At 36.8% G+C, this 23,328-nt stretch overlaps 2 protein-coding genes across 4 annotated transcripts; one reads left to right on the top strand and one right to left on the bottom strand.

Moving 5' to 3' along the window:
- Window positions 1-2,096: 2,096 nt before the first annotated feature.
- gucy2f (guanylate cyclase 2F, retinal) lies at window positions 2,097-10,758 on the bottom strand. The gene is given in 19 exon segments (XM_056757015.1): window positions 2,097-2,234; window positions 2,782-2,867; window positions 2,944-3,038; window positions 3,136-3,234; window positions 3,545-3,719; window positions 3,794-3,986; window positions 4,257-4,420; window positions 5,394-5,542; window positions 5,833-5,982; window positions 6,084-6,240; window positions 6,320-6,496; window positions 6,570-6,650; window positions 6,739-6,867; window positions 6,944-7,040; window positions 7,132-7,216; window positions 8,216-8,570; window positions 8,677-8,978; window positions 10,015-10,491; window positions 10,494-10,758. Coding segments are annotated over 19 exon segments (3,321 nt in total). The 3' UTR covers window positions 2,097-2,149.
- A 3,060-nt stretch (window positions 10,759-13,818) lies between these two features.
- On the top strand, window positions 13,819-19,845 carry tsku (tsukushi small leucine rich proteoglycan homolog (Xenopus laevis)). Of its 3 annotated transcripts, XM_056757610.1 has the most exons (3): window positions 13,819-14,049; window positions 15,778-15,873; window positions 17,769-19,845. In XM_056757610.1, the coding sequence occupies exon 3, from the start codon at window positions 17,775-17,777 to the stop codon at window positions 18,816-18,818; it is 1,044 nt and encodes a 347-aa protein (XP_056613588.1). In that variant the 5' UTR covers window positions 13,819-14,049; window positions 15,778-15,873; window positions 17,769-17,774; the 3' UTR covers window positions 18,819-19,845. The 3 variants fall into 3 exon arrangements, with proteins under 3 accessions (XP_056613588.1, XP_056613587.1, XP_056613589.1); XM_056757609.1 differs by lacking the exon at window positions 15,778-15,873; XM_056757611.1 differs by lacking the exons at window positions 13,819-14,049; window positions 15,778-15,873 and adding an exon at window positions 15,897-16,145.
- Window positions 19,846-23,328: the final 3,483 nt, after the last annotated feature.

Here is a 23,328-nt window from a genome sequence, read left to right as displayed (position 1 = left end):
CACTATTCTGAAAAAGTGACAATTACTTATAACGGCACTCACAAGCAGCATATACATTTCTCTGCATTCCTAACAGTTTAATCCCAGACCTTGGCTTGAAAAGGTCCATTTCTCTGGTCTGGAATGTGAATTCTCACCAATGTGTTGATTCCAATGAGAGAAGTGTTGACTCATCTTCTCACCTGTTAAGTGACACAGATTTTCTAGATCCCCACTGCCTTTATGGTACTGTGAACCCCTAAACTGAAAAGACAGGAATGTGACCTTGATCCCCCACTGCCTTAGCCGTACTATAAAGACCTAAACTGAAAAGACAGGAAAGTGACGTAAGAAAGCATCACAATGCATCCATCAAACTGAATGATCTAAAGAGTTTTACAATGGAGGGATTAGAGGCTGGAGTCAAGGGCTCCTATGGTGAGATGGGAAAATCATTTACATTTACATTCAGTCATTTAGCAGACGCTTTTTTCCAAAGCGACTTACAGGTGGGGTAAGCAATGGAAGCAATTGGGACAGCATAAGTACAACAAAAGCATAAGTGCAATCAAAAAAGAAAAAATCAGGCGAGAAAGTAAAAAAGTAAATGAGCAGATAAGAGTATAAGGAACACTGACCAATGCAAAAACCTTGTCAGGATAACCCAGCATGAACACCCTGAATATACCCTGAAGCTGATAAAAATAAAAGAGATTTAAGATTCTTGCATATATAGAGGAATGAGTGCTTTCAATAGTACATGCAAAAAACTTTATAACAGGGCCATCTTGTGGTAACAAAGTAACAAAACTGCTGTCACATAATTTAACATTATATATATGATGCAGGGTCATAAAACATAATCAGAATTGATTATTATAGCCAGAATCAACTTGTATTTTGTATATCACGAAAAATCGTAAGTCTTAAGACTTAAAGAATAATTATTGCTTTGCATTTTGAGGTGGCAGGCCTAGTTGTGTGACTCAATGGCCCGGTTTACATCTTTTATTATGATGCGTCTCAGTCAGTCAATGCAGTTAGCACCGAATACAGGTTAAAAGGCATCTGAAGCGCACTGTGATCTGTTCACAAAAACCCAAACAGAGGAAGTCGCATGTGACCACATGGTATTTGTAGTGTAAACACTAATCTTGTCATGGGCCCAAGATAAAAGGAGGACCACCTACTGACTGTCAATAAACAAGGGCCATAAATGTTGCCAGTTACATGCACCATTGAAAAAAAATGTTATTTTTACCATTCACTCATCTATTCATGTGTACTTTTAGGTTTAGATTAAATTTAAATAACTTTTGTTGGGCATTCACACCTTCTCAGATATAAATCTGCTTGCATGTTTGATACAACTAGAACTGCACAGCAATCTTGATTTAGATTTAAAACAACACATGTGCTTTATTGTAGATAGATTGAACCATTTATTTAAGCGGTAACTTGAGATATCCACTTACTGAGAGCAAAGATGAATTATGTCCAAGAAAAGCGTTTTGATATCAGTTTTGCTTCGTGATCTAAATGTACGGCGAGGTAAAACTAAATTGAAGCATATTTCTGCATAGTATAAACATATTTCACATAAATTAATAGAATTCAAAGAATTGCATTTTGTTTTGTTAAACAGCAATCTAATTGGCATAAATAGTCACATTTTTTAATCTATTTTTCAGACAATGTTTTAAAGTGGCCATCAACATGACCAGGATATCGCATTTTTTCTTTGAAGCAGATGTCCATTAAGCATTGCCAAATCTGATTATATCACTATCTTGATTTTTGATCAGACTAGATCAAAGGAAATCAATTGATTTCAAAAAGTAACATATGTGTTGAGAACACAACATTTAAAACACCCTCTCATAACACACTTTTGGTATATGACGCACAGTGGGCCACTTCTTTGCGCCCCAAAAAGAGCAAATAGACAGACCCTGTGAAAAAATGAAACTTTCACTGACAACCTGTTCCTTTTTCATTAGCGCTGTGGTTTCTGCTGTGCTGGACAGAGACAGATTATACAGACACCATCCAATCTCATTAAAGTAGTCTTTGTAAGCTGCAGCAATACACGCACGCTTGTTATGTCCTTTTTGTCTCTCCACTGCAACTTGTCATCTCCATCGTGGTTATTTTAATGCCGTTTTGCTTCTCAGATTTTGGGCTTGTCCACTTGTCTCTTGGCCTTGCGGAATATTGACTTGATTTCCTCGGTCACCATGTCTTGCCAGTTGACTCTGAAAGAAGAGGGTTGTTTGAATGAAATAGATAACAACACAGTCAAATTTATGTGTTGACGAATACAAAAATGTGAAACAATGCATAAAGAAAATGAGGCCATGCATGTAAAAATATTTGCAAAAAAAGAATAAAATAAACCCAGTGCCACACAATGAATTAAAGACATCACTGCACAGACCCACCAAACACATCTAACCACATTAAGAAACAACACTACATGCAATCTGCTACCTCCTTGCATTTGGCTATATGCTTTTTTCTCAGCTTTCCTTCTCTTGTAATCCTCAATGTCCTCAGGTGTCAAACCATGGTTGTCTTCCCTGATGCATAAATCCAATTACCCCAATCCATAAATAGCGAAACTCATTCATTTGTACAAAGAGAATTCATTTTAAAACAAATTAATTTAAAAGTAGTTCATGCTTAGTATGGTATAACATGTTTTTTTCTCTAAAAAATAAAGTGCAATATTATAAAAAACACAATGTTTCTGGATAAATGCATCAATTATATTGCATAGGTGGAATATTATGAAAATCTCACCCTGGTTTGATCGCTGGTGGATTTGGCAAAGGCTTTGTGAAATTAGATTTTCCAACAAGCCAGTAAGTTTCTTCAACACCTTTTCCCTGACACGCATAGAAAACAACAGTAAATCAGTCCATTTGACGAAACGTTAGTTATTATAGAAGAAACCATTAGTACCTTCAGCTCAGTCTTCCCTCTAACGTCTATTTTGTACCCGTCGTTCAGTGACCGGAGAATGTTTACTGTACTAATATTCACGTGAATTCTGTAAGCTGAAGGAAAAACGACCATAGGTTGATTGGAATAGCATTGTTTGCAGTTTTACATTTTAAAGGAATAAAAGTTTGGCAAGAAAATGAATGAACGTACGCAACCCTGTAGATTCCATACGAGAGGCGGTGTTGACTGTGTCTCCAAAAAGGCAGTATCTAGGCATAGTTAGACCCACGACCCCGGCAACACACGACCCTAAACAGAACGGAAGTCATCCAAAATTAGAGCATCCAATATAGTTCATAAATATAAAAATAGTTTGTAATGGGCTTCTTAACAAACAATCGATTGTTTTGGCTTTTAAACTGTGTTAGTTTTATCATGATTATAGACAATAAATATTATTTTGATTCTCTTGATTCAAGTGGGACATTCCATTTTGTTAATGAAAAAATTAAAAAAGTTGAATAAGGAATAAAATAGCCAGGGTTTTACATAAGCATGATAAGAAGATTATAATAACATAACCCCCTAGGCAGAAGATAACAGTGGAGTAAATGATTACCCGAGTGTATGCCAATCCGTATCCTGACCGGAACTTCCGGCATGTGCCTCATCTTGAAGGAACCCACAGAGCTAAGAATGTTCAAGGACATATTTGCGATCTCAGCCGCATGCTTGTTACCATTCCTCTTTGGAAGGCCTGAAGCCACCATGTAAGCATCTCCAATGGTTTCAACCTATGAGTAATATTTTTCAGATATGTTGTTTTTATGTAAAATGCATAGTTTTTGATTGGGCCATTCAAGCTTACCTTGTAGACATCGTGGCTGCCCAGCACAGCATCAAATAGAGTGTAAAGGTCATTGAGAAGGTCTACAACCTCGATTGGATCGCTGAGGGATGAGATGGTGGTAAAGCCCACAATGTCACTGAAGTAGATGGTGACCTGATCGAAGTACTCTGGCTCCACGGAGACGCCGGTTTTCAGAGCTTCTGCCACAGAACTGCCAGAGTAAAAATTTGATAAAGGTTTGATGTGCCCTTGCAATAACATGTCACCTTCTGCATTCTTATTGAAACATCCTGAATTCTACAAAAATGAAAGTCAACATGGCAGCAAACGATTTGAAGGGCAACTACTTTCATTAGGTTTTGATAGGGTGATAGGAAGGGTGCTCTAGGAGAGGCCAATACAATCTCCCGAAGAAAGGTAACTATTCATGGCTAATTTGGGGTAAATGGTGTTCAGCAAATGTGTTGGTATATGTACTCACGGTGGAAGCATCTCAGATAGAAGTTTCTCTGTCCTCTGCTTCTCCACCTCCAGCTCCTCTGTTCTTTCTCTGATCAGGTCCTCCAGGTTAGAGGAGTACTGCTCCAGCATCCGCAGCATGGAGTCAATGATATTGGTCTTTTTGCCTTTGTTGATGAGTTTGAACTGAAACATAAACATATCTTATTGTGTTTCGTCGTACAATATATGGCAATACACTTTTGTGATTTTATATTTTATGATTATGGAATTTGCAATTCTATATAGTGATGTTTATGTTGTCATGTTATTCTTCGGAGCACATTTTTGCATACATTGATACCATTTAAAATTAAATGATATTATATAATAAGGAAAGAAACGATTTTTGTGCAATAAGTATATTCAGGACAATAATGTGATAAGTATATTATTAATTAATCGGGAGGCAGCAATAATAATTAATTGTAATCTGCTAATTACATAAAACAATATTTGAAAAATACAGCGATTATCTTGTTCTATGGATGTTATTTTTGAGAAATCAATCTCTTTTGTCTGGTGTGGTCTTTTCATTAAAGAAGAATTGAACAAAATACCACAAGTGTTTGGCATGTCTGTCTGTTCTTCCGTCAGCCATTTTGGTTTTCATTCATTTCAGTCATGGTTGCACATACACTTTCCTTCCACTAGATCTCAAACCTCGTATTAAAAGTTTCTGTAACATCTACATTGTTCAATAGATTCTGTGCACGGATGGTGATGATGTACGTCCGCTCTCATAGGGTTGAGGTAATTTGTCATCAAGTGATAAGGCTATGTTTACTAAAAATTTTGGGATTTCAGAAAACTGACAGCATACAGCTTAGCATTGTTGAAAGCCTCTGTGGTCAAGCCTCTGTGCAAAAAAATGTCATTGTTCCGTATGGACGCTACGTGCGCCAGATGTGACTGAACGGACTGAGACAAAATGCGGAAGTGATCGTGCATTGGTCGTCTATTGAATAAATATTTAGGTATAATTTATTGCAATAATTTAAAATGTAGATGTAGGCCAACCGTTAACTCTGGGAAGTTCAGATTTTTATTTGCAGTGTACAAACTAGTCCAATGCAACTATATCTAGTCATTTGGAAAACAAATAGCGCTGAAAGCACACCTGATCAAAGATCTCATCAAAAGAAGGTCTTCTGTCAGGTTGTTCACTCCAGCACTGTTTCATAAGCTGAATACATTCCAATGGAGCTTGATCTGGAGCCACTGTGGGTCTGCACATGGGCGGAGGTTTCTTCACCTTCCTTATTATCTCTGTTAATGAAAAACACACCTTTGCTCATGAAGAGATATTTCACTGGTCATTTTGTACTAATAACACATGTGTTGTGTCTCAGTTCGGTCACATCTTTATAATTCATGACAATAAAAACACAAATTTTCATATCTCTTAAAATATATTCTAATGTAATTTAGATTTTACGATCTAAATATTTTACAAACTAGCCTTATCATAATGCATATCCTATTACTTAACATATTATTGCATTTACTTCAATATTGTGCAACTCTAAATCATGGTACATAAAAAAGCTATCACCAACCTTCAGGAGACAAGCCGAGCATGCAGTAAGGACCTCTTCTGACAACAACTTCTTGAAGAATAATTGAAAAGCTATATACATCTCCTTTATATGTACCTTTCCTCGAATTTTGTGGATCTCTAAGCAGTTCTGGTGCTGTCCAGAAGAGATCTGAAGGAACAAAATGTGCAAACTAAAAAGGCTGAGATTCATTAATAACTGATTGAACATTTGCAATGTAACCAAACCAGATTTTAAAAGGATGTCCATACCCTCCGGAGGCGGGATCTCTTTTGGAGCTTTCTGGTTCTCGAGGATCTCATTGTAACCATAATCTGTGATCTTTAGAACAAAACGTCCATCTACTACACAATTACGAGATTTTAGCTGCCCGTGAGAAAAATCCCTGTGATGAAGATATTTCATGCCCTGTGGATGGATACCAGAAATCATCTGGTTATCATCACAACAAGAACACACTTGCATTTAAATAAGTCCTCAAATGTACCTTAATTAGATCCAGAACTAAGGAAGATTTAAACATCCAGTCCAGTTTGACATCTTCATTACGAATGAGGTCGTGTAGACTCCCTCGAGAACAGTGTTCAGTGACGATGGCAAACATCTCACAATCGTTGAAGAATCCCAGAAATGGATTGACATTTTCATTTCGTAGGTCCTTCATCTAAGATTACGATAAGAATTGTGACTCAAAGCTCACGTGAACATGTTCCAAAGGTGTATTTTTGGACCAATACCTTGGTAAAGATTTTTGTGGTGCTTTGTTTAACCTCTTTGAAGTGTCCCTCCTTAAATTTCTTTAGCCAAACCCAGTCACCCTGCAGGGATGCACATGATTTATAACTACAGAACTGTAAAACTGCACAGTGTGTTCAACAAGTAACATAGCATGATACATAAAGTCACCTCATAGACGGCCACATTTGAGGTTTCATGTGTAGCCGTTGCCATACTGTTGACGGAGCGGGAACGGCCACCTGTGCTTTTTTCCTCAATGTAACTTTTTGAATCGGTAAGATCATCAAGGGTGATTTTCTGTGAGAAAATGATTATGTATGAACAAACAAAGTATAAAATGTGGAAGAAGATTTTGAGGAAGGAACTCGCTCACCCTCCTGCTCAGCTGAGGGTTGATGAAGGTTAGGTCTTCAAGAGTAAGTAAGATTCTGTTGGGCCCTTTAATCATCTGAATTTGCTGGATTCGCCTCCTAGAAAGATTATTTAAGGTCACACATAACTCACATTTGTTATTTATGCAACATGTTATACATTATAGGATGCAGAACAAAGCAAAATTACCTTATGAGTAGAGTTATTCCCATAGAACCAAGAACTAAAATTAATACAATCACGAATGCTATGATGACATATGTTATTTCCACACCTAGAACACAAAACAAAATAAACAGCAGACACATACAATCTTTAGAATATAGATTATAATTAAACACCAAAGAATGCTTTAAGTAACAATGCTCTTAAAATGTGGCTGCGTTAGAATAAATAGTTATGGATGTCAGTAATGTAATATAAATTGTAAAGAAAGCAAGTTAAAGTCATACTGTAGATATATTGATGGTTTCATCAGACACACGCGCCTAACCCGAAGTTACCATTTGGTCTGTGTTTGTTGATTGCCCTGGTAAAAAATATAACTAATATACCTAATTTAACTAATTTCATTTAATTTATATTAATATTTCATTGTGTAATAATTATATGAAAGAAACCATTTGTTGAATTTTATTGTATATTAATTTGATCAAATAAATAATTTGTTGAATGGGTCATGTAACTTTGTCGCAATAAGGTTTAGCTAAGTAACTTCTACTGGTAGCCCAAAATAATACCGGCCAAACATGCTTTAAACTTGCTAGCTAATGTTAGGTACTTTTATTTTGCTTGTTATCAGAAATGATCAGCAGGGAGTCTATTCTTTGTAGATGTGTACCGGAAGTGAATTTTGGACCTCAAAACCATGCATGTGCAGCAACATACCATTTTTGTTGTTGCTTGGAAACCGTCTATAGCAGCTACAGGTATACTACTGTAATTTTGCGACAACATATGACTTCTCTTAAAATTGCATGGTTCTCCATTGAGCAAAGATACAAGGGACTGTATATTGATCATGTTCAGTGTAATAAATACTGTAATTTTACCGAATTTTATTTTACTTTACTTACTTCACTTATTTACGAAATACGGTATAAAGGTCAAAATACAGAACAAGACTGCAAATTTACAGGTAACTTACTTGAAAATAACTATTCTTTTACAGTATGTTTCTGGTGCCCCAGCGAAATACGTTGAAAATACATCAAATTACAGGAAAGACATCAAATTTACAAGAAAACATGTAATTTTACATGAAAAATGTTACCTCCCGTGCAGATAGCATTGGGGTCAAACCAGCAGCTCGAATCTGAAGGTGGCGGGGAGCCTCCGGGAAAATTAATGGGTGAGCCGGCAAACAGGACCATGTCTGAGGTCAGGTCCACTTGAAAGCAACGATACAGCTGAGCTCCCCAGCCATCAGTGTCCAAGATCACATAGCTGGTTTTTCCATTACCTTGGGGGTCCATGCGAATATTCTGGTTGAATCCAGTAAACGTGATGTTCTTTGTGAAGAAGGCCAAGTTGGTCCCAGAGAGCCGCTTACCTGCTTTTCTGGTATTGTGCATGGACTTGGCAATGAGGTACAAACTGTTGTAGATAGTACCAAAGAGTGGAGAGACCTGAAAAATATCGGTTAATTTGTGATTGAACACGCATGAATACTTTGCATCAAATCTTTATCGTCAGTGAGTTTCGAAAATGTGCATTGTATTGCAGCCTCCACACCTGTTGTGGCTCTTGTGACACTGTTAGCTCTCCTAGCCATTTGGCCATATTAAACGCTTCGTTGAATGACATCAAATCAGACTCCATGGTGACGGTGAGTACAGCATCATATGCTTGGCGTAGTTTTGTGTTGTTTTGTAGTGGGAAATAGGTGGTGTTGCTGTACGGCAGGCTGTACAGGAGAGTGTCGTATGGTAAGAACACATAGCGACCCTTTGTCAGGCCCATATCATAAGCCTTCATCAGGAAAGATGCTTGTTGCTCTCCTCCAATGAGAGCTGAGTGCATGCACATAATGATGACTGAAACACACGTGAATATATAAAAGGTTTGTACAGAAAGGTATTAAATAATAAATAGGAATACATTGCAAAAATAAATTTATACAATTTTTTATGGTTTACAAGTACAAATATCTTTTTTTTTTAAATCAAGATACGTTTAATTGAGAAAATGTATAGATTGTTTGTGCTAAAAGAAAAAAACTCTGCCAATGGGGTAAGAAAAATAAACGTAAAGCGTTAATTCACCCAAATATCAAAATTCGGTCATCATTTACTCACCCTCTTATCATTTCAAACCTGTATGTCTTTCGTAGAATACATGAAGGCGTATATTTTGAAGAATGTTGGTAACAGAAAACCGTTGGTTCCCATTAAATTGCCTTGGTACGGTTTTTGGTTACCAACATTCTTCTAAATATCTTCTTTTGTGTTTTGCAAAAGAAAGAAAGTCATAGAGATTTGAAATGACGAGAGGTTGAAGTAGTGGACTATCCCTTCACGTCCAAGAGATACACCAATTATAACCAATTGGCAGACATTTTGTTCGTTTTAAACATTAACTTTTATTCAATTATTTTATTTGAGAAAATAATATTTATCTGATATATTTGTTTATTTTGCTTCTGAAGACAATGTGTCTTGATTTCAGAGTTCTTTTGATTTTTGTACTGCACAAGACAAAAATGTTGCGTAAAATATGTTTAAGGAAAAAAACACATGCACCCTTACATTTGTCAAACATAAACGTTGCACATTCATATATTAAATGTTCAGTAGTTCATCCATTTGAACAGGTTTAACTGAAGGTGTATCTATTGTGTATATCATTTATTTTGTTAAACAAAATCTTATTAATAATAGACTTAAACGTGCCTCTTAACACCTGTAGGGATCATAGCAAACATGTCTTAAAGCGATAGTCCACCCTTAAAAACTATCCCTTTGAGTCAACACAGAAGGTGCTTTTCTGATGATGCAAAGTTAAAATTATCATCTATTGTGTGAACGTAATGTTTATATGAACATTTCGTAACTATCGTCCAGGAAACTTTACCTTTTATCTGCCCTGCATTTTGGATGCTCAACAGTGTGTTCTCCGTCATGGTGTCGTTATTCCCTGTGGACGCAACAATAGCAACAGACAGCCCCTGGTTTCTGAGAGCATTGGCCACTTTGGCGGCAGTGTCAATCCATATATCCTCATTAGAAGAAACAATGCCTATATTAGCCCATCTGAAGTACTTCAGCACGCTATACAGCACCAATGTTGGAGATGGTAAAGTTCGCCCAAATGTTGGGTAGCCCTGGACCCGGTCTAACTCATAGTTAATGCACGCCCATGAAAATATAGCTTTGTCCCAGTTCTTGGCCAAAAGAGACGCTGCATTGCAATATCCTGGATTTGTAGGGCCTACAAACGCATCCACAACACTCTCATATTGTATAAAGGAAGTCAATGCTTTAGATGTTTCGCATTCCTCTTGAAGGATGACGAAGTCCATCGTACAGCCCAGATCTAAACTGAAATCCTGTTTATGCGACTGACGGCCAGTCTGGACGCAACAGCAGGTAGTGCTTTGGCGAAATAAGGGTCACAGTTCCAAGGCCCTAAGACACCCACTTTGAAAACCTGACATTGGACACACCATGGAAACGTTAAAATGCCAAGAATAATCCATAGTCTAATGCTGCAAAATGGGAGTGTGAAGAGGCTGTGTCTGCTCCTGAGGATGGGGCAACAGTGGTAACCAGATAACTCCCATAGAGAACCTCCGAATGGGAGGTGAATATGTTGCATTGTCTTCCTTTAGAAGCCGTTATGACAGATGGATGTCACAAAGAGTCACCTGGAAACTGCAAATATGGCACAGGTTTACCCTCGTTTTAAAAGTCATATAATGATTAAAACTTATTTTTTAGTCTGTATTCTACAAAAAAGCTATACATATTATATATCATCATAGCCTGTTAATTGATTCATTCGCTAGAAATGCACAAGACATAAAACTACAAATTTGCAATATGATACTTATCCACACTGTGCCAGTAAGCTAACTAAATTAAACACAATACTAAATATAAAACATTGAATATTAGACTTACCATTTTTATTTTGGTCATTGGGTGGACGAAAACATTTCTCAAAGTTTTTCTTTTGTTAAATGGATTTATAGGCTGCGCGTAATATCCTTGATAACGTTACAGGAGCATCTTTCACGATGTTTATCTAACATTAATAGTTCCGTGATAGCTCCAATAAACGTGAGTGGATCTGATATCTCCGTTCACGAACAACAGTTTGATGAGGCTCGTCAGTGGAGTTGAGAAGATTCCACTTCAGCACCCTGGAGAGCTACGTAATGCCTGCAGTCATCAATCCAGGTGTCCTTTTGCATCTTCACAATTCACTCCTGATGTTAAGTAACATTTTCCAGTTTCACTGTAAGAAATATTTCAGTGTGCAGTTATCGAGTTCAATGTTATCCTGTTTTCTCGTTACATCACAGTTGTTCTCGATTTAAAAGTTTTTATATAATGTAAATTTCTAAAATACGTTTTGTATTGTATTCAAATAAAACTTTATATGTTTTTTAACAATCTTCTCGAAAATACCCACAGGCCTAGATCTTTCTCTGTTCAATCAGAGTCCTTTGAAAGTGACCCACGGATGAATCTAATCCATATGGTCAGGGACAAAATAAGAGGATTGCAGTCATAACGCTTGAGATCCACTTTTACCGACTGGGATTGCCGTGCAATTAGTTAAGTATAAGTAAAAAATAGATGATATGCATCTATAAATTCATAAAAAGTTGTATATACGCAGTAGGCTTTGTTGTGCTGTTGCACAAATGGAAATCGAAAACATCTTAATGCGCAATTTAAGATTCTTAAAATTCTATGATATTAAAACATTAAATATTATATTGCAATTTGTACAGTGCTCATTGATCTCCACCATTTGTCTATGTCTTTGTGTTTTTGTTTGTATAAGAAATAAAAATGAAGCAAAATTCAATGCAAAATAACAACTGTTTACGCATCAATTGCTCATTCTTACGCTTAGCCTGTAAAACTTGTGCAATTGTCACAAACAAACAAAATACATCGATTGCTCAATTAAAACGTGTACGAATAGAAAATGATAGGAAGATTGCATATTTAGGTCGTACAAGGTCTTTAGTCTTTTCAATCTCGCCATGGAGACCCATCGGTACATAAGCGCCTGTGCGGTGTAGTTGGGTTCCTGTTTTGTGTGGTTGTGATAGGCCCACTTCAATTGAATTTGCGCAAGGTGTATTGGGTATAATTAAAGTTAACGAAGGGCGCTCCCTTGGACGATCCCTAGAGCTCTCTCACATTTGCGTGCGTCAGTTAAACCTTGTGTTTTGAGAACACATCTGATGCGCTCTGTGCATTCATTTAGATTACAGGGCATAATGTGTATGCTTCCATATAAATAGGTTAAAAATAAATAAGCTCGTTTGCACATGCAATATATTGTGTGAGCAATTACACATTCATTGGGGGAAGCCCTCAATATATACTTTTACTGAACATTAACATTTGCATTAGTCTTGTAACTTTGGGGATTTCTGATTTGTCTGAGAAGCCTTCTGCACCAATCTGTGTATAGGTCTATGCATCCTTGACTTCAGATAACTGCAAAGATGTGAGAGTGTGAGACAGTGGGCGAGATGGGGGCAGGGGAGGGAGAGAGAGAGAGAGAGAGAGTTTTTCCTTTGTGCTGACCCATATCCAATAAGCCTCTGAGCCTCTTAAATGTTACACCTTGACACCTCTGCCCTACCGAAACGGAGGGTGAGAACCCAACAACCACGAACCAAAGTATACTTTGGTAATATTATTGGAATATGCAGTACTTAAAACATGCAATTTTCTCTTAATGCAGCTCCAATTGTCTTAATGTAAAGAAAATCTAAGTATCAACATACAGTTTTTTTATAGATTTATTTCACTACCATTGGGTGGAGGAAAATGTCTGCGTTCCAAGTCATTGTGCTATAATAAAGTAAAATAAATAAATAATTTAGCTCTGTTCATTAACATCTTGCATCCTTTATTAATTCATTGTTTAAAAAATCTTCAGAGACTGTGCAGACCAGCCCGGTCTGAAATTCAGCAATCATTGATCTGATAAGAGCTACAGTATGTTTTCTTTTCAGCAGTAAACAAGAGAGAGAGAGAGAGAGAGAGAGAGAGACCAAAAATGTTTCTGATAAGATAACTCCGCATTATGCCTCCATTATGAGTTATATAAATCAAAATGAACATCACAAGAACATGGTATAAAAATGCAAAAATTACTTTTATAACTCTAAATAAATGAACATAAAATGTGTCTGCAGAGTAGTTTTATTCATATTTTGAATTAACCTTTGTTTTAGTTTGTATGTTCATGTCATGTTTCATTTTGAACAGTTTGGTTGTAAGCCTTTGTATTTTATCATTTGTTTGTTTATTTTAATGTATGTTTATTATGTGTTGCTATATAAATAATTTTTTTATATAAATCGGTTTATTGATGAGATTTATTTTACATTTTTAATATAACAAATTATGTGCATGTATTATATAAATAATAATTAGGCAGATATTGTATTATATTTTAATTAATAGAAATGGAATCTTTTAGTTGTAGTAAACTGTAACCTTGTAAAAAATGATGATGTGAATGACGTCGATTGCTATGCCAGTATTAATATAACAATGACTGATTTTGTGATTAATTTGAGTCATGTTTTACATGTTTGCCACTAGATGGTGATATGTGAGAGCTGAACGCGTCTAGACGCTTGTGGGGGCGGATTATTATCAGTTGTGAAACTCTAAACTGTGTTCGTGCGGCGGCGTTTAGTCGCTTCATCTTCCGCGGCGCGTTTGTTACCGATTGATTGAGCAGATACAAAATAACAACCCAAACAAAAACACAGATGTGCCCGTTTGCCCGACTGCAAAAAGCTGTGGATATGACAATCCCTACATCCAAAGCGTTTTCCGATGGTGGCCTTGAAAAGTAAAAGCTTCTCAATAGACGTGTCAGCCTCGAGTCGAGTCACTGCACATGGTAAGTTTTACGAAAGTTTTGTCCTGTATGTGTTGTACTTTTTGCTGTTTCTTGTCTTGTTCATTTTGCTTGACAGAACGTATACCGTCGTGCCTTATGTTTCACATTATGGTCGCGTAAAGGAGAGACGTTTAATAGTTTCTTCCTTTTTTTTCTCAGTTGTGTGTTTTGTTTGAGTGACAGGCTCATGCCTGTTAAAGTTGTTACAAAGTTTCTTCCCGATTGCGCTTTAAACGGAGCACAGATGTCGGTTAAATCATCAAACGCGGAGATTTGGTCTGTTTGGTCTTGTTCTGTTTCAACATCTTCGGCCATTAAACCTCCGTTCGCACCTATGGTAGCCCAAAATGCTGCCTAGGTTGGCAGTTCACTACATTTGCATCTATGGTTCCCCAAAATCTGCCTAGGTTGGCAGTTCACTACATTTTTATAACCACCCTTGAGATGAAGCATCTTCACCATCACACAAGTTTGACTTTCAAACTAAAAGTTTCCATGAAAGTAAGTTAACTGTTTGCATCATCATTTTGAGATGCACAGTTTCAAACTTTTCATAGAAATCTTTTTCAATCTGTTAAACAATAGTAAGATCATGTGTTGTTGGAACTTCTGTTCATGTGTACTTTGATTGCAGATAATTACATAATATAATATGATTAAATTAGAACCGGTTTTAATTGTTTTGGGTGGCACTTTATGTTGTCATCTGTAATAGTCAACAGCCATAAAATGTTGTCTTTAGGTAAAGGCTTTTTGCGTGCTTCTAGGATGTCGTCCAAAATGTTACAGGCCGATTTGTGCAGCTTTAAAATTGCCATCGCAACCAGGCAGAAAAAAGTACTTTGAAACTTGTTTTACTACGCTGTTAGAGACTGTACTTTAAGGTCCCATTAAATCTGTCTCGTTTTAATGTACTGCATACTCTCAGCTCTATTGGATTAGAATGTCTGCTAATTAAATTAATTAAGAACGGACTTCAGTTTTGTTGATGTGAGCTGTTTCATCTCATTATGTCATTATGATTCAACTGCGCTCTGGGCAACTCTCAAATCTTTTCTATTCCCATCCTGGACCATTTCCATTCATAGCAAAACTGCTCATTTAAATGTCAGTTCTCAGATCAAAGTCAACGGGTCCCAGACGCGTATCCGTCCAGTGGGGAAGATGTTCTGATGGGTAATTTCCTACATTAGGGAAGGGGGATATAAATGGTGTAAGTATACAGCTGTTAACAAGTGATATTGACGGCTTGTAAAATACATTCCCTCTTAAATCAGGCGTTTTAAGGTTTACTGTGGGAGGTAAAGAACACCTGGAGAGTTTGTAACCCTGTTATACTTATTTCTTTGTTTAGTTACTCAGGAACATGCAAGCGTGTCATGTTGTTTTAAATTTGTGGCACACGTGCATGCTTTCACAATTCTTTTTTTTGTGACTTTGATAGTTGCCTGTAAAAAAAGTTATATTATACAACTATAAAAAGTGTAATGTTAAAACAATCAAACGTTTAGGGGTGGTTTCCCGGACAGGGTTTAGACTAGTCTCGGACTAAAATAAATTTTAGAGCTGTCTTGTCTGAAAACTGCTTGCACTGACAGATCTTAAAATAAATGTCAATGCAATTGTTTTGTTTTGTAAATGGTAGGAAGATTCAACACATTCATACAGGCATGAAATGATGTGAGAATGAGTAAATTTGGGGTATAACTATATCCTTTTATTGTGCAGACTGTGACTAGAGTGTTTTCATTATACCCACCCTATTATGCAACGATTGCTGACTTTACATCTGTTCCCCACAGAAAGCTCTAGAATGACATAAAGGTGAGTAAATGATGAACTTGTAAGGTTTTTTGCTACCTCATGCTGATAACTAGTGGAGTCTCTTTTAACCTGCTTCTTAATCAGGTTAACCCATGAACAAATTCAGTAGCATTATTTGCACTCTTAAACAGCTCTGGGGCCAAGTGTTGTAAGAGGTTTAAGTTCATGTCATGTAGTTAAATAAACAGCACAGTAACAGAAGAGACAAGCAGAACATTTATACAGTTCAGCTGGATTTATAGAGAGAACGTCTTCATCCTGTGACCAATAAGGTATTCTGTGTACGTAAACTGTAAACAAGATTCAGTTATTTCTCTTCTATGTTCTTTTTGTGTATGGTCATTTCTTCAATAATTTATTAAATGTTTCGTATATTGCAATTTATAATGATTCATTCAAATAAAAGGAATTTCTATTGACATTTTAGACAACATCATTACATGCACGGTATTGCTTTTACTTATTTTACAGTATTATTTGTGAATTTTACGTGACTGAAAATAATTATATGCACAATTTACTGGGTATCCATTTTAAGTTTTGCCTTGTGTATATATGTATATGTAAATACCTGTGTATTTATTTTTGGGAGGATTTATTGGAAGAATTGCAATATAATATACATAACTCTGCCTTTATAGACGAATAGACCTTACATACATAATGAAGCGTTATGTTTTTATTACCTTAGAATGAATGAAGTGTCCCCTTGCATGGAATTCTTGAATTGTTGTTTCTAGTAGCCCTACACGGACAAACTGCTCTACAGAGCGCATTTCAGAAATACATTACCTCCTTCGGCAAAGAAACAAAAACGTGACAAAATCTTAATCCTGTGTCATCCTCCATAGTGCTTCGAAAGGGGGGGTGCCACTAGATGCCACTAAATTTCATACACTGGACCTTTAGGTGTGATTTGTTGGCCAGAAAAGGATACAACAAAATAAAAGATGAATTTGACTGATATGTTAATAAAAAAACAACATTTTAAATTGTTATTATGATAATACTGTCAGAGCAAAACATTTTTGCCCACGATAACCATGAAGTGAAGATTTGATACCGTGAAAGCCATTATTGCTTTGTGTTTATTTTTGATAAGATCAAAGCAATCTTTCTCATTTTTCATTTTCATTTATTAAATATTCTTGAGCATGTTATTGAAGCGTTTTTGTTTCATTTGCCATGGGAAACACTTTGCATCCCTTGATAAATTGTTGATGTAAAGAAGCGTGAAATTTTGAAGAGAGAGAATTAAAAAATGGACTTTGATCATTAGAATTAGTTGAAATCCTTTGAGAAGGTACAGCAGAATTAGTGCATGTCAAGTTGCGCTGGGAAGGTAGGTTCACAAGTATTGAATTTCTTTGGGTTTAGATAGATAGAAAGATAGAAAGATAGATAGATTTTTATTTTGGGCACCCTGACACAGCAATGTTGGTTTCACCAAGGATGCAGGGTTTTGTGAGACAAATGGTTAGAAAATTGTTTTGAATTTGCAATAAAAAACACACATATTACCTTTTAACGTTGTTTTCATACTTTTCATATACTTCTTAAATTTTGGAACTCGAGTTCAAGCTTTAGATTCCAAGAAAATCAGCTCTGCAACAAAAAGTATAAAGACATGCTTTGATAAGCTCATAAGTACAACTGTATTGGCTTCATAGGTTAGCCGCATTAACGTGATATGACTACTATTCATACAACCTCATAGAAAGCAGGTCATAGTTCAGTATTTGACAATAACAAACTGTGCAAGACCCTTTAACGCATCCACATTTGATCATTTATGAGTTTGATCGCTGTGTTATTAATGCTATAATCTGATTTCAGATTGAGAATGTTTACACATGAATTTCTTAATTCAGACATCTATCTTTGTTTGTTTGTAGCCTACCATGGTGACTTTGCTGTGTCTCGTCGTCTCCGTGCTTGGCCTGGCCATTGCGGGAGGTGTGAAGAACTGCCATCCTCAATGTCGATGTGACGTGGAGAGCTACGGCCTCTTCGACAGTTTCAGTCTGACCAAAGTGGACTGCAGTGGGATCGGCCCTGGAACTGCTCCGGTCACCATCCCTCTGGACACGTCCCATCTGGACCTGTCTTTAAACTCCATCACCTCCATCACTGACTCCATGCTGTCCGGGCCAGGTTACACCACATTGGTAAGCCTGGACCTAAGCAACAATAACATAGCTTACATCAATCCCAAAGCATTCCTTAAGCTTCGCTACTTGGAGACGTTGGACCTGAGCAAAAACGCTCTTGAGAGTCTCAGCGACGGTTGTTTTACAGGTCTGCCTCTGGTTGAGGTGGATCTTAGTGAAAACCAGTTCAAGGAATTCAGCCTGGATATCTTCACCACCAGGGTACAAGACATGCCAATCATGGTGGACCTGTCCAAAAATCTTCTCACCTCCCTCTCCAGGAGGATCCCAGGGCATCCGTTGTATATCAAGAGCCTGATGCTCGCAGGAAATCAATTGAGAACAGTGCCGATGCTGAAGGGAATACCACTCCAGTATCTGAACCTGGATGGGAATCTCATCTCCAGCATTGACACAGGGGCCTTTGAATCACTGACAGAACTTGTTTACCTGTCGCTCTGCACCATGCCTGAACTCACAGAGTTACAACCAGGTGCCTTTAAGGGCCTGGGGAACCTTCAAGTCTTGGATCTTTCAAACAACAGGCAACTCAATGAATTGAAAACCGATGTGTTTAGTGGCCTTGTCTCGTTACAGGAGCTAAATTTGTCCAATACTGCGATCACCCCATTGTCTAGAACTGTCCTCGCCCAAATGCCAAGTATTAAAAGCATAACTCTCGGGGCAAACCTGCATTGCTGGAAGACACACAAGCAAGGACAGTTTCATAGACAGATAGGACAGGCCAAACCCAATGACATACTTACATGTGATGCTGAAGGTTTGATCCTATGAGTCAGGAAAGACGTTTTTCATCTCTGTGCCTTAATTGTATCATACAAGATTTTGTTGTTAGTATTAAGACTGCATTTTTCTTGCACATATTTCAAGGTCCATTACACGTGTTCATTGCATCCGAAACACAAAGTTCATTGTTCGGGCTAATGCACTTTAGATACCACTTCTTGTATTTAACGTCACTCGAGATTTACCGTGTGTCATGTGTTGGATTGTGGATCAAGAGGATTGTATGGTTATACCATAAAGTATAAAGGGATAGTTGTCCAAAAATTGTCATCATTTATTCATCCTCACATCGTTTAAACCCTTACATGAGACTTTCTTCCGTGCAACACAAAATGAAGATATTTTGAGAAATGTCACAGTGGTTTTGTGTCCATACCGGGGAAATGTCTGGTCCCAACATTTCTTCAAAATCATCTTTTGTGTTCTGCAGGAGAAAGTCATACAGGTTTGCAATGACAGTGAGAAGTGAGGTTTTGCTCTGTCGTGGAACATTTCTAGTACATTTTTAATGAGGCTGGTTTTTCAGTGTTCCTCATAAACTCACAGGCACACATTTTCGTGATCATAAAAGCTGTGTAGTTAGCAGTAATGTGTTATACCTACATTACTGAGGGCAATTAAATTAGTAGTATTTTGTTATATTTGTTACTTTAATTGGCCCGTTTTAAACTTTTAGCTTGAAGCCCATCAAATAAACTTTAATGAAATTATGTGATTGAAAATCAGATTTTGCACTGTAATGAAACATACTAGTGAAACATTACAACTTCTTTTGCATTTCTAATAATATAATAAAGTATTAAACCTTAAGACATGATTTAAAAAAATACACGTCACTGGGAAATCTAATTTTATATCAGTTTTATCATAAATGCTGGCATTGCTCTGCAATTTTGCACTTTTAATGTTCTCATGAGGTGACACTTACATGTAAAAAGAAATCATGATGGTTATCATGTGAGGAATGTTTTATATTGTATACTCTGTTAATAAATGATAATTAACTTTGCACGTATATCTTTATCCATTATTTAAATCTCTTCTTGACACCACATCAAAACCTCTAACGTTAAAGGAACAGTTCACCCAACAGGTTCTAACAAACAGGTCTTGAACACCATTGACTATCAAGTAGTCTATAATAATATACTTTGTTTTTATACATTTCTTTGTTATGAAGAGTGTTGGAAAGCAAACAATTATGGGGCACTTTTGTCTACCACTGTCATTTTTCCTAGACGATGATAGTCAATTGTGGCCAAGAACTGTTTGGTTACAAGCATTCTTCCAAATATCTTTCTCTGTTTTCATCATAACATAGAAAGTTATAAAGATTTGAAACAACTTGAGCATGAGTAAACGAAGATGGAACCAAAATACGATTTTTTTGCTCATATGACCCAGATCAAACCACAAGGAATCTGATATTTTTTTATCTGATCTGATCTGATCCACTTCCATATTTGGTCCTTAATCAGATACAGGTCTGAGGTTTCGCATTGCTACCTCAGTCTGAGCGATCATATCGGAATTCACGCGACTTTTGCGTCATTGTAGATCGACATGCGTCACAAATCTACGCTGATTAAAGGCTCGCTTGACAAGTTTTGAGCGTCATATTATAAACATATGCACACTCTACACCGCACGCGAGCCACACGACCTTATGCAATAAATGACGATACAATCCGTTATGATAAGACATTTGCCACTGGATACGAGGCGATGCAACATGACTCCTTAATAGTTCCTATTGTCTTTCATTGACATGGTGGTAAAACATAAGCTTGTTATACTTAATGCTGGGGCGTGCAGCATTACCGGCTCTCAAATCGCTCTGTGAAACAGTATAACATACTCAAAAGAATCATTGTTTGTTTATGTTTATGACGAACACACCCTTGTTTCATCTCGTACATGCTCTGCAAAATATGGACAGTCATAACTTGTTCACACACCCCAAACTCAAGTATGAGACATAAACTGAGGATAACCTTGAACAGATGTTTTCGGCATGAGGACAAAACACTTCATGGTTGAAGAGGTGCCCTAATCTGTGGAACAGATGATTTCAGCGTGTCATGGTTTAGGCAGGCTCTTCACATAAGTCTTACAGACCTGTGACAAGGAGAGAGTATTCATAAATCCATTTGGCTGCTCTGAATTATAGCCAAGATCCACCTCTTTGAAATTTAAGGAGATTCTAATCCCATCCACACATCCCCCTCTTCTTTTACTAACAAAAGCTCTCAAAAAGGTTGATTTAACAGCTATACGTCCACTCCATCACTTTCCAGAGGAAGATCTTGCAGCTCAGAGTTTGTTTTATGGCTCTGGAGACTTAAGGTCAGAGTTTCACTAATATTAAGTAGCAATGTCTCATGTCTCTCCCCAAAAAAACTAAATAAATGAGAAATGTGTTGTACACTTTAAAACTTTGCTGTAGTTTCGCCGCAGGTTTTCCAGTAATTTACTGTAAATTGAATGTACAATTTTGTTTTAAGCATACACTTACCTTGTTTACATATTTTTCATTTCTAAAACAAGACTAAATATCTTGGGTCGCTTTTCTTGATATGTAAATGTATCGTAATTTGAGGAAGTTTTCAATATTTTTACAGAAAAGCAGAGAAAAATGCTGAAGAAGAGTGTCATTTTTTGCGGTGTTGCTGTGCTTATGCCAGTCTCTTCTTGCTCATTTTGAATCTCAAAAGTCAAAGTGTTTTAATTTTGATTAAAGTAATTGAAAACGGTACAAATTGGAAAGTATATTAAGCAGTAATTAAATCTACAGTAAGTTACTTTCCTGCAAACTTACTGTAAGTTACTGACATCTTTCCTGTAGCTCAGTGGTAAGAGCATTGCGTTAATAACGCAAGGTTGTAGGTTTGATCCCAGGGGATTGCAAATACCTATGTAAAATGTATAGGATAATGCAATGTAAGTCTCTTAGCGTCTGCCAAATGCATAAATGTAAATGTAAAGTTACTGGCAAACCTGCTGCAAAAACTACATTAAAGTTTTACAGTGTAGTTCATATTAAAGTCTCTGTCTTTAAATTCGTACAACTAAGTGCCTTGGATGAGAGATCTTCGAAAGACATGCAAGTGCTATTCAATGGTAAAATATCTAATTGAAATTGTGGTTTTATTGCGATTAAGGAGTAAATTAAATATTAAATAGACTTCTTTCTGTGTTTTTCTCTTCTGTGGCTTAATGCCATGTCAAGGACAATCAAAACAGTCTTATCTAAATAAACACAGTGAGTAACCAATGAGAAAACACTGCAGTGGAGAGCAAACACTGAATGTTATTCTTCCATCTGTGATCTGGTGAAGTAAACCATTATGTGTCCTTCAAATCCTAAATAGATTTGTTTGCTTTGGTTTTAAGTTTAAAGGTGCTGTGTGTGATCTGTTTGGTGTGGAGGATCTATTGACAGAAACGCAGTATAATACACATAACTATGGCTTCAGAGGTGTATAAAGACCTCACATAATACAGCGTTATGTTTTAATGATCTTAGAATGAGCTATTTCTATCTACATACACCAGGGGTCTGCTGACATAGAATTCACCATGTTGTTTCTGAAGTAGCCCCAAACGGATAAGCTGCTTTACAGAACGTGTTTCGTAAATGCGTTGCGAGATATGATGATGTAACATGCTGTTGAGCATTAGTTTTACCATGTTATAAACTCCTCTGAACTTTCTTGAACTTCTGTTTCTGACCTACTGTACATCTGAGTCTCCTATCACCTTTTACTCTCATTTGAGATAAGGGCGTATATTAAATGGGATTTAGGTGAAACATTTCATGTGACATAATCATTTACTGTGTCATAACGTGATTCGAAAAAGTGATTGTCCACCTGTCAAAACCAACAATGAGGTGTGAGTGTGACCGCCAAAGTTTCTTGACGTCTTCAAAATTTCAGAAGACAAATGTGTAATGAAGCCCAACCTTTAGTCACGGGACATTTTGGCAAGGTGTCAGAAGACGTGAAACAGAACACACAAGTTCAAGACTTTTAATAGCGTATTTCAGGAGCTTGACAGGTAATAGTTTGTGTTGCCCTAAAATAACAAGAGCATGTTTGGAATAAGCTTGTGGCATAATTTATATTTATTGGATGAACTACACCTACAACAAATATTACAACCCAACGTCAAACAATATGATGAAACACATCCACTGGTATGGTTTTTGCATTATACACAAGTTATGCTCAAACTATTGCATAATTCGAAAGCAACTCAAGTCACCCATGTCTCCTTTTATTAAAGACAAAGTATCACAGTATCAGAACACGAGCACAATGGAGGCTTTCTCGCTGAGAAACTGCCTGTGTGTGAAAGGCTTTATTGTCAGAATAGACACATCAGGCTCTCTACGCCTGTCATGCACGACTGGTTTAGTGTTTTTTGTCAGAACAGGCCATTTGATGTTCAAAGATGTTGCCTGGATGGCTAACATTCTGTTTACATTCCACCTCAT

The sequence above is a fragment of the Triplophysa dalaica genome, chromosome 9 (assembly GCF_015846415.1).
Source record: "Triplophysa dalaica isolate WHDGS20190420 chromosome 9, ASM1584641v1, whole genome shotgun sequence".
NCBI lineage: Eukaryota > Metazoa > Chordata > Actinopteri > Cypriniformes > Nemacheilidae > Triplophysa > Triplophysa dalaica.
This window is presented reverse-complemented; position numbering and strand designations above follow the sequence as displayed.